Source organism: Sciurus carolinensis, chromosome X (genome assembly GCF_902686445.1).
Source record: "Sciurus carolinensis chromosome X, mSciCar1.2, whole genome shotgun sequence".
In the NCBI taxonomy this organism is placed as follows: Eukaryota; Metazoa; Chordata; class Mammalia; order Rodentia; family Sciuridae; genus Sciurus; species Sciurus carolinensis.
The window spans coordinates 40,559,442-40,570,815 of NC_062232.1; the positions used below are offsets into that span (position 1 = coordinate 40,559,442).

The 11,374-nt window shown below is 52.7% G+C and overlaps 1 protein-coding gene across 2 annotated transcripts; it reads right to left on the reverse strand.

The window, feature by feature from the left end:
- Positions 1-4: 4 nt before the first annotated feature.
- On the reverse strand, positions 5-10,770 carry Prickle3 (prickle planar cell polarity protein 3). 2 transcript variants are annotated; one of them, XM_047536453.1, is made up of 9 exons: positions 10,454-10,770; positions 9,190-9,275; positions 8,050-8,233; positions 4,413-4,526; positions 3,996-4,133; positions 2,713-2,916; positions 2,435-2,621; positions 1,394-1,693; positions 5-817 (listed from the first exon to the last, which is right to left on the reverse strand). In XM_047536453.1, exons 1-9 carry the CDS (start codon positions 10,493-10,495, stop codon positions 228-230), a joined length of 1,845 nt encoding a protein of 614 aa, XP_047392409.1. In that variant the 5' UTR covers positions 10,496-10,770; the 3' UTR covers positions 5-227. The 2 variants fall into 2 exon arrangements, with proteins under 2 accessions (XP_047392409.1, XP_047392408.1); XM_047536452.1 differs by having other exon boundaries at positions 6-817; positions 10,403-10,503.
- Positions 10,771-11,374: the final 604 nt, after the last annotated feature.

Below are 11,374 nucleotides of genomic sequence, written 5' to 3' on the forward strand. Positions count from 1 at the left end.
GATGATGAATAAATTAATCCTTTGATCAAATGTGAACAAATCTCAAGCATCCAAGTGGGGGGACCTGGAGTAAGGAGGCAAAGAAGCCAGGCCTGTTTTACAACAAATATTAAATTACTTCAATAATACAAACAGAAGAAAGAGGGAGGAAGAAAGGGTATTTGACTTAGTTTGGGGGGGCATCATCTACAATTAGAGAATGGACCCCCCTCCAGAGCTGCCTGCCTTTAAGCCACGATGCAGTTCTTGTCTCGGGCCTGGCGAGGCATCCCTGTGCGAGGGTCCCCATGGAGCTCTGGTGTCACAGAGCTTAAAGTCTCAGTTGCATTGTCCTGAGAGGTTGTGGGCCTGCGCAGATGTGGGGGCAGTGGAATACGTTCCCCTAGGAAGAATCCATCATCCTCAGAGGATTCAGAACTGGGGGTGGAGGGTGTGCTGGAGCAAGATCCTGAGTCCGACCCTGATCCCATGTCACAGCGATGGTGACCACGTCGGCCAGGGTGGCGGTGGTGATGGTGGTGGTGGTGGTGGCGACGGCGGCGACGGCTGGGGGCCCTGGGTGGGGGACTTCGTGGCCTGCGGCGCTGGGCTGGAGGTGCACTCAGGGTCCTTCGTGGACCTCCCTCTGACACCAGTGGGTCACGGAAGCTGACACGTGGGGTGCTTTGGCGGCCAAAGGCACTATCATCAGGACACAGGTCCGGTTGCCCCACAGACTCCAGGGGTTGCTCAGGAGCATTGCGGAGCCCCAGCTCTGGCATGGAGTGGCGGTGGGGAGCCCCTCTCAGAAAGGGAGAGGGCTCCTCAGCTCCTGTAGCTGGAAAACAAGAGATGGAGAGACTTCCTGTATCTGCAACCCCACCTGCCCCCACCTGCAAGGAGGCTTGTGGAAAGGCCTTCTCCTTTTCCCCCCACTAGGATTGGGGAAGTGAGGACAAGGGTCGGTGATGGGGAGCTCAGGAATTCTGAAGCCTGGTGCAGACTGGGTGGAGAAGGTAGGAAGAAAGAATGCAGAAGGACGGAGGTAGGATGGTGTATGGGGCGTGGCCAGGGGTCCGGGAAGTCGCTTAGAAGTTGGGGAGGTATGGGCTGGAGTAGATTGGGTTTACCACAGAATAGAGGTGGGGCCCAAGTGCAGAGGGTGGAGGGTGACAGGTTGTAGGAATGGAGGAACTTGGGCTCCGGCAGAGATGAAATGGAGCAATTCATGCACTCTGTACAGAAGCAGGGCGGACCCATGGTTCAGGAGGCGGGTGTAGCTGGGGCAGGAGACCTGGCTTGGGGTGGTGTGGCAAAGGAGGCTGGGTCAAGCTGTGGGCGGGGCCTGGGCGAGTCCAGGGGAAGGGCTCAGGTTGAGGCGGGGGACCAGGCTGCGACTGGGCGTGGCTCTCACCAGGCGCTGCCTCCGTGCAGGTGCCTTTGGTGGCGGTCTCTGAAGCCGCCTCCGCGGCAGAGAAAGAGGATGTGGAAGTTGCAAGCCGTGCGGTGACTGTGCCTGCGCTCCAGCTGCGGCGGCCGGGTCCTGGAGCCATGGGCTCAGACCCAAGGCTGCAGGCTCGCGAGCAGAAGATTAGGCCTCGTCGAGGCAGGAAGGGACGGCCCAATAGGGCTCGACCGCAGCGACTACAGCAGAAGCAGCGGTCTGAAGCATGCCAATGCTGGCCCTCGTAAGCCATCTGACCCTGGTCCAGGCCTGTGGGGATCAAAGTCGGGGGTGGGGACTGAGGCAGAACGGCAGGCATACTCCCAACCCTCATGAATAGGGCCTTCCTTGGGAAAAGGGGGATTGGAGGCAGTGCGCCCTGATTTCCCTCCCCCATCCCGAAATGGTATCATCCTCTGGAATGGGGTTTGGTCCACACCCCATGGCTCCTCATCCTCCTTCTCTCCTGGAGATTGGCAGATGTCTCACTCACCCACCTCCCTTTATTGCCCAGGGTGCCCCCTCTGGGAGTGGGGTTGATTATTGGACTCTATGATGTGAGACAGACTTAGACATTAAGCGGGGGTGGGGGTCGGGGGTGACTTCAGGTCAAGGTGAGACAAAGGTTGGGCCTCAAGAAGAGGTCTGGGTGGCGGTGGCAGAGCTTAGAGGGTATGGTGTCACTAGAAGGTGGGACCTAATCTAGGCTGATACAGGAAAGTGGAAGAAAATGGGGTGTAGGGCAGTAGAGGCTAGACTTAGAGGGCTGCAGCTGGAGGGTGCACTGCTAGTGGGTGGAGACAGGTAGTGGTGGCCTCACCTGTAAGTAGGCTTTCGAAAGTGTGGCAAAGCTTGGGATGTTGGGGATGGAACTTGCAGTGAAAAGCACTGGACTGTGGTGCTGGGACTGACTTAAAGGACAGAGTGTAGTGGGGGATGGGGCCTGGTGAGGTGTGGCTGTGGCCCAGCTATACACACATCCCTCCATCCAGTCCCATTATGTTCACCCACCGATGTGCTCCCCACAGCCATCACAGTACTCCGCATGTCGGGCCTCATAGCAGGCACAGCAGTGGGGGCGGCTTTGCCGCATGACATAGCGCTGCCCTCCTAGCGAAGCTTCACACTCGAAGCAGCAGAAGTGACCCATATGCCAGTGCCGGCCCTCAGCTTCTGTGCACTCAGGGGAAAAGATGATCTGGAAGGCGCAGGCCATCTGTGGCTGTCAGAAGGGTCTGCCCTGGCCCTTTCCACCCTCCACTCCCACCCCTGGGCAGAGAAGCACAAACCTCATCACAGGCTTGGCAGCGAGGGCGCAGGCGTTCAGCATGGTGACGCCCACAGTAGACCTTGCCAGCATGATAGAAGTAGATGAGGTCAACAAGCAGCTCCCGGCATGTGGTGCACACAAAACACTGTGGGTGCCAGCAGGCACCCAGGCCTGCGCGGCTGGCAAACACCGCAATGTCCCCACCTCCAATCTGCTTCCCGCACTGCCAAATGACAGACAGACACAGTCACCATCACCAAAACAGTCAGATGGATTGGGTCAGCCAGATATGTCGCACTTGGGCCTTTCCCATGGTGAAGTTTTATGATTGGCCCCACCTATAGGATAACTTTTTTTTTTTTTTTTTTTTTTTTTTTTTTTTGGTAATGGGAATCAAACCCATGGGTGCTTAACCACTGAGCTACATCCCCAGCCCTTTTTATTTTGAGATAGGGTCTTGCTAAGTTGTTTAGTGCCTCGCTAAGTTGCTGAGGCTGACCTTGAACTTGTGATCCTCCGGCCACAGCCTCCTAAGCCACTGGGATTATGCATGTGTGCCATTCTGCCCAGCTGTAATATTTTGAATCACTTACAGGGTAACGGTGAGACAGTTCTCACTTACAGGGGTGACTTAGTGACTGACCCTGCTCACGGGAAAAACCATAGAAACAGGCCCTACATGTTGAGGGTGACCTTACAGGCAATCGTCTCACATAGGGGGATGGGGCAGACATATAGAACAGATTGAGCAGGGGAACCATAGAGATAGCCTCTACCCACTAGGACCTTGTCGACAGACTTCAATAAACAGTAGGTTCTAAGGACAGGCTCAATCCACCAGAGAAAGCCTTAGAGATAATTCCACTCACCACTTGGTTTTGGACACAAGTCCTGCCACTGTGGGTCAGTTTGTTTGTGCTGGGAATTGGATCTAGGGCCTTGGGCAGACTAAACTATGCTCTGTCACTGAGCCATACCTACAACCTATGGATCAGTCCTCAAGCACAAGTACTGACCATCAGAGGTCAAGAGAGATAGCCCATGGCTCATGTCTATTATTGCATGGAGGGAAGAAACCATGGAGAGGATATACCAAGGCCTCCTTAGTGATAATCTATACCCAACTGTGGCATCCTAGGGACAGGTCCTATCTATCAGTGGGCTCTGGAGACACATCCAGTCCAGTAGAGGGGACTCTAGAGACAGCCCACTGGGGCTCGAGTGACAGGCCTCAGCTTTGCAGGGACTGATAGGCGGGCCCTGCACCCCAGGTCCTTCAATCCAAGGCCCTTCATAATTTACCTCCTCACAGATGGCCCCAGTGATGGTCACTGGGAAGATGCGTACAGTGCCACGTCCCAGATTCTCCCGTTTCCGCTGCTGGCTGAAGGCTCTTAGTTCTTTCTTCTCCTCCTCTTCTAGTGCTGTGCAATATTGTGCCTGGGGAGAGCAGGGCTCTTCCAGACTTCACCCACACTCACAAAATTGACTTCTAGAATTTTCTAGAGCTGGTGCCTCCTGCCTTAAATACCTACCCCTTCCTCCTTCTTCCAAGGCCAAGCTGTGGTTTTGCCAAGGAATGTTCCCTGATGGCCCCTGCCTGTTCAGACCTCAGCTCAGCTCAGTTTACCTCTCCTCCTCTGACCCTGCCCATTTCCAGCTGTCCTGCATTTGCCCAGGCTGTACTCTCTACCCGGCATGCTCTGTCTTCTCTCTCACCTCACTGTCGTGTGGGGGCAGCTGGTGCAGCAACTGCTTGATCCTGTATTTCTCCCCAGGACTGTTGACATAGGGGACCTTGTCCTCTGGGAGGCAGCTGAAAAACTGGTATACCTGGGAGGACATGGTGGGGGGGTAGGAGAAAATAATTGAGATTGGGTGGGTAGGGATGCAGTGAGATGGTGGGTCCCTGCTTCTCTAAGAAAATTAAACTCGACAGAAAAGAAAGTCTCTTGATTCTCCCTTCTTCCTGACGCTCCCAAACGTGCTGAGAGTTCCCATATGTCTTGACCCCACTTTCTCCTCCAGCTATGCTCCACTTTTCTCCATTTTCTGTATAGCAAAACTCCTCACAAGAGTTGTAAGCGCTTACATGCACTCTGCTTCCTCTCCTCCCATTCTTTCTTGACCTTACCATCTCGGACTTCCGGCTCTGCCCTTCCTCAAAAGATGTTCCGGTCATTGATGATGTCCATATTGTTGAAATCATTGTTCAGGTCTCAGTACTTACTGGAGTTGACCTTTAGTAGCCCTGGGCCCAGCTGATTACTCTCTCTTCCTGGAAACAGTTTCTTCCCTTGGCCTCCAGGACGTCACACTGTGCATTTCCTTCCTACCTTTCCAACTGTTCTGCCTCTGTCCCTTTGTTTCCTCCTCAATTAGCTGACCCCTGAATGTGCAGGGATCCTAGGGCTCAGTCTCTGAACCTCTTGCCTCTGTCTACATTCACTTCTTGGGAACTGCATCTCCAATCTCAGAACTGTAAAAATTGTCAGTTGGCTAAAATGTCACAAATACTTATCTCCAGTCCATACCCTGTTCCTTGAGTTCCAGGCAGTGTGGCCACTTTGATCTCAAACAGGTACCTAAAACTCCAGATGACCAGAAACAAACTTAAGCTCCTCAATCTGCAACTCCCTCTTTTATTTATTTTTGGTACCAGGGATTGAACCCAGGGGCACTTAACCACTGAGTCACATCCCCAGCCCTTTTAAAAAATGTTTATTTTGAGATAGGGTCTTGCTAAGTTGCTGAGGCTGGCCTTGAACTCGAGATCCTCCTGCCTCAGCCTCCTGAGCCACTGAGATTACAGGTGTGGGCCACTATAACCAACTGGCAATTTTCATACCAGCGAATCCATCTACCTATTCTTTGGTCATCTTTCACTCTTTTGTTTTGACCCCCACAGGCAAGTTCTCTCATCCTACCAGCTCTACTTTCACAATATACTCAGAATTGGGGATGGGGGTGCAGCTCAGTGGTAGAGCTCTTGCCTAGCATATTCAAGGCCCTGGGTTCCATCCCCAGCACTGGAGAAAAAAATATATATATATTCATTCTCCAGGATTAGATGTGCTACTTCCACCACCAGCACAGTCACCAGGTGTCGCAGTAGTCACTTGCCTCCTCCTCATTCTTTTCCCTGCTTCCTCCCTCATTCCTACAGGCTGACACAGCAGTCATAGATCCTGTTAACTCCTAAGACAAAATCATATCCCTCCTTGCTCATAACCCTCCAGTGACTGCCCCTTCATTGAGAGTTACAAAGCCCTCTCCATGGCCCTGCCACCTCTCTGGTCTCATCTCCACCTGCTGTCCCCTTTGCTCTCTTCCTCACACATATCTGCCAAGCACACTCCTGCCTCTGGGTATTAACACAGCTACCTGGATTGCCATAACTTCAGATATCTGCAAGACTCACTTCTTCACATCCTTTGGAGCAGCTCAGACATTAAATTCTTTTTTTCCCCTTTGGTACCAGGGATTGAACCCAGGTGCACTTTACACTGAGCCACATCCCCAGCCCTTTTTATTTTTTATTTTGAGACAGGTTCTCACTAAGTTGCTTAGGGCCTTGCAAAGTTGCTGAAGCTGACCTTGAACTTGCGATCTTCCTGTCTCAGCTTCCCGAGCTGATGGGATTGCTGTGATTACAGGCATGTGCCACCAAGCCTGGTTCCCCTCTTTTTTTAAAATTGTAAGACAGGGTCTCGCTAAATTGCTGAGGATGGTCACAAACTTGCAATCCTCTTTCCTCAACCTCCCCAGGTGCAGGAATTTCAGGCATGAATCACTATGCCCAGCCAGACATTAAATTCTCACAAAGGCCTACCTGAGTTCCTTATAACGATTCCAGCCTCCACTCCCCTTCCTTGCTATTGTTTTCTGGTACTGGAGATTGAACCCTGAAGCCCTCTATCACTAAGCTACATCCCTAACCCTTCTTATTCTTGATTGAGACAGGGCCTTACTAAACTCTTGATGCTGGCCTTGAACTTGAGATCCTCCTTTCTTGGATTCTGGAGTCACTGGGATTATAGGCCTGAACCACTGCATCTGGCTCCTTCCCTGCTTTTTTATTCCATAGCCCTTAGACCATCTGACATAATTTTATCCTTCTGTATCTGCAAGTTCCACATCATCAGGTTCAACCAACTGTGGATCAAGATTTGAAAAAAAAATTGCACTTGTACTAAACACATACAGACTTTTTTTCCTTGTCATTGTTTCCTAAGCGATACCTCTTTTTTAAGGTGCTGGGGATCAAACCTAGGGTCTCGGACTTGTTAAGGCAAACGTTCTACTATTGATTTATACCCCCAGCCTGTAAACAATACAAATATTTAAAGAGCATTTATATTGTATCGGGCATTACAAGTAATCTAGAAAGGATTTAAAGTGTGCGGGGGGATGTGTGTAGGTTATATGCAAACACTACACCATCTTATATAAGGAACTTGAGCATCTACTGAGTTTGTTATCCATGAGGGGTCCTGGAACCAATCCCTCAAGGATACCAAAGGATGACTGTATGTTTATATGTTTGCTTATTGGCTATTGCTCTTTTCAGGAATCTAACCTTCATATGGGAAGATATGTTTGGTTTTTTTGGTACTGTGGACTGAACCTTAGGGTGCTTTACTCCTGAGCTACATCTCCAGTCCTTTTAATTTTTTTGTTCTTTTTCACAATTTTGAGACAGGGTCTCACTAAGTTGCTTAGGGTCTCATTAAATTGTTGAGGCTGGTCTCAAACTTGGAATCCTCCTGTCTCAGCCTACTGAGTCACTGGGCTTACAGATGTGTGCTACTGCACTCAGCAAGATATATTTTATCATTTTGTGTGTGTGTGTGTGTGTGTGTGTGTGTGCACGCGCGTGCATGCATGTGTGTGTGTTGCACTGCTGGGGACTCAACCTTGTGCCTTGTGCATGCTGGCAAGTACTCTACCATTAAGCTACACCCTTAGTCCCTATTTTGTGTTTTCTTCACTGCTGTGTCCACAGTGCTTAGAACTGTGTCTACAGTAAATGCTTAATAATTATTTGTGGAATGAATCAGTCGTCAATGATGATGTGGTAATGAAGTGCTGTGATAAAACCTGGGGCGAGGGGTGCAATAAGAGTGGGTGAATAAGTCCTGGGGAACTGGTCCAGTGATCACTCAAGGGTATCTGTGAAGTGGGGAGGGAACTGATGCCCCCTCCGTCAAGAGGGGTCAGAAGGACAGTGGAAGTTTGACCACATACTCTAGCATTGCTCCAGAAACAGATTCCTGTTTGAGTGTTGTGTGTGTGTGTGTGAGTGTTTGTGTGCATGCCTGCAACCCACTCTCATTCTCCAGTAGTCTATGGTCACCTGCTCAGGTTTCAGGCCCGGGGGCACCCAGGCATACTCCTCTGATGCACAGCCTGAGTCATCATCCGAGATGGAGTGGCGCTGGAAGTCTGAGATTAGTCGGCACATGATGCGTTCCAGGTCCACAGGTACCGAATGCACTGCGTGCTCCTCCCGAGGGCATTTGCAGTGCTGGCAGATCTTTCTGAGGGGGGCAAGATGGGTGGTCAGTTACTAAGGAGTAGCCTATCCAGACCCTCCCTGGATCCCTTCACAGCCCAAATTCAACTAAACAGCAGGACATGCAGATTATCACCAAACCAAAGGCTGTGAGTACGGAGCTCTGGGCCTTGGGACTGGAGCTGACAGGAGGTGGGGCAAAGAGCCAGGGCCTGGCTGTGAGCCTGTGGCCAAGGTTGTGGAGACTGGAGTGCTGGTTATGAGGGGCCCAGCTTCTGGCTTCTGGCCGGGCTATAAGATAGGGGCAGAGGGAACTGGGGTTGGGGCTGTAGCCTGTGTGTTGTAGCCTGTACCTCCAGTCACGCAATGTGAAGGGGCTGTAGGGTCTCAAGAACATGATCTAACTTTCCTGTTTTGGGACTTGGATCAGACTCTCCAAGCAGCAGCTGTGGGTCTGAGAGTGGCGGGACTCCAGAACTGAGACTGGAGTTCTAAATCTAGGAACTTCCCGTCAAGAAAGGCTCTGTGCTTTGTGGGGGAACTCCATTTCCCTGGAGGCAGAGCTCCTGAGGCTCCAGAGCCTCCTGATGAGGCTCTGAACTTGCGTGCTGGGGAGGTGGGCTGTGGGCTCCAGTAGGAGGATAGGATACTGGGCCCCAGAGAAGAGTGGAGTCCTCGAGAAGGGGGATGGGAATGCACAGGCGGTCCTCAGAGCCAGGGTCAGAGAATCACCCGAGTCAGGCTTGGGGAGGCCTCTTTTGGGGTGGGGGCGGGACTGTGTAGTAGGCGGAGCTCTCCTGGGAACAGGAATCGCGGTAATGAGTTAGGGGCAGGGCTCCCAGCCTTAGCTTGAGATTCTTTTCCCTAGTGAGCTCTCCCTGTGGGCGGAGCAAAAGCCTAGGGACGTGGCGTAAGCCTCCAGTAGTTTTCCCTGAGGGCAGGGCTCTGACAGAGTGGAGGTCCTGGGAAAGGTTCACTTACCTCCAGCCATGCAACAGGAAGCCGGGGCACTGCTCCCTACAGGAGTTGCAGGGCTGGCCCCGGTCTGGGTCCTCTGCCTCTGGAGGCTGTAGTAGGCGGAGGCAGACGCAGGGCCAGGCAAGGTGCCGGAGCAGAGAGGGAAAAGTCAACGCCTGCCCCTCCACTCCCAGGCCCACGACCGCACGCTGGGGCCTGTCCCACTAGGGCAGCGCTGGGCAGGCTGGGACAGCGCCTGGAGCGCGGGGGAGGAAGACAACCGAGCCAGAGGCGGGGCAACTGAGGCCACCTCCCCGTATGTTCATTTTTCAAGGAATTACTCTCCTTGTGCTATTCTTGCCTCTCCCCCAGCCTTGGACACGTCCCACCAACCTCAGATCTCATCACTTCCCCCAGAATCAGGGTATTCATCCCACCGGAACAGAGTCCCTAATCTGGGCATCCCCTCCCAGGCTTCATCCCAGTCACTTCACCCAGAAGGCAAGCAGCCGTCTGATTCCACAGGGTAGAAATCTAAGACCCCCATCCTTCATGGGATCCCCACATAAAACGTGTCCCTCCCTTTAGAAATTCAAGAGCCTGTCCCCCAAACCCTGTCTTCACTCCCTCATATCCGAGAAACTGGGGACCATCCCCTAGGATCTCAGGAGGTCTCTGCTCCATCCAGAAACCCCCACCCCACGAAGGCTTGGCTTTTATCCCTCATTATCTACAAGGACTATTCATTCCTCTGGATCACCGAACCCAGACCCCACCTTTCCTGGTCAAAGGACTTCCTCTAAAGGAAAAGAAAGACCCTCCCATATGGGAAGTCAAAAGCTCCTAGGCTCAAGTGGGAGCCTGGAAGTCCTTTTACCTCAAATCTCAGTCTCTCCACTCTAAGCATGGGGGAACACTACAAGGGTAGGACCCCATCCCTCAGTCTACTTTCCCCAAAGGGGTGGAGGTCCCTTCTCTCAAAGATCAGGACGTTCCTGTTCATCCCAAGAGTCAGTCTTTTGACTCTCAGAATCCCCTCTCAGTTCCCAGGAAAAGGGACACAGCAGGACGCAGGGTTGCAGAGAGGTGATTAGGGAGCCTGGGCTAGCAGATCTAAATGTTCTTTCATCCAAACACCTCCAGAAGCCCCAGAGCCCAAGTCTGGGAGAGCTGGGTTAGGGTTTCCCGGACCCTCTGTGGGGCTTCTCCAGGCCATCCCTGTGCCCTGCTCCCTCACCTGGGCCTCAGTTTACTCCTGACCCCCACCGCTGCCCTGATTGTCGCTCACCACACGCCCGGAGCGGCGCCTCCGGGACCCACGCGCGAACATGGCGCGTCCGGACAGGGTCAAGCCGGGCCGGGTAGGGCGAATGGAATCCTTGCGGCCTCCAGGACACCGCGCGTCGGGCCTGGGAGCTCTGTTCCGTAAACCTGACACCGGCGTGGGAGGAGTGCGCCCAGTAGGGTCCGCCCCCGTGTCCCGTAGTCTCTCCGAGGCCAAAGCGCCCCCTGTCTGAAGGTGAGCTGTCCGCAGCCCAGGGGCGCCCTGCAGAAAAGCCCCCTGCCCTCTCGACCCCGTCCGGAGCGGGATGTCAGCGGGCACAGCCTCTAGAACCCCAATGTGCCACGTGGCCTCTAAGACTTGAAGGCTTATGTGGTGGAGGAGGGAGGGACTTGGAGGTGACTACCTGACTGGAAGGAGTGGTGCACTCGGCTGCTTTTATTGACGCTTTGTGTTGACTTATCTTGGATGTTTATTTGGGGCAGGGGTTAAAGCCATCTCTCTGCCCCTTACCACCAGTGAGGTTCCAAAGTTCTCTTTTCCTTAAAAGAATACTGCAGGATGGGCTGGGGTAGTGGCTCAGTGGTAGATTGCTTGCCTCTCACGTGTGAGGCTCAGAGTTCGATCCTCAGCACCACACACCACATAAGAATAAATGAAATAAAGGTATTATGTCCATCTACAACTTAAAAAAAATACTGCAAAAATGGTTCCCAGTCACATCCGCAGCCCCAGCTGTTGCTCCGCGACTCTCACCAGACAGCTAGACCCTCCCTATTTCCTTCTTAGAACCAGGATTACATGAGATTTATAGGGAGGAGGCTAAAGTCACCGGTCAGGTTCCATGGCCCTCTTCCCCACTCCCTTTCCATCCTTTTAGGCCCTGCCATCATACCCACTAAGTCCAGAGAAGTAGATCTTAAGTTT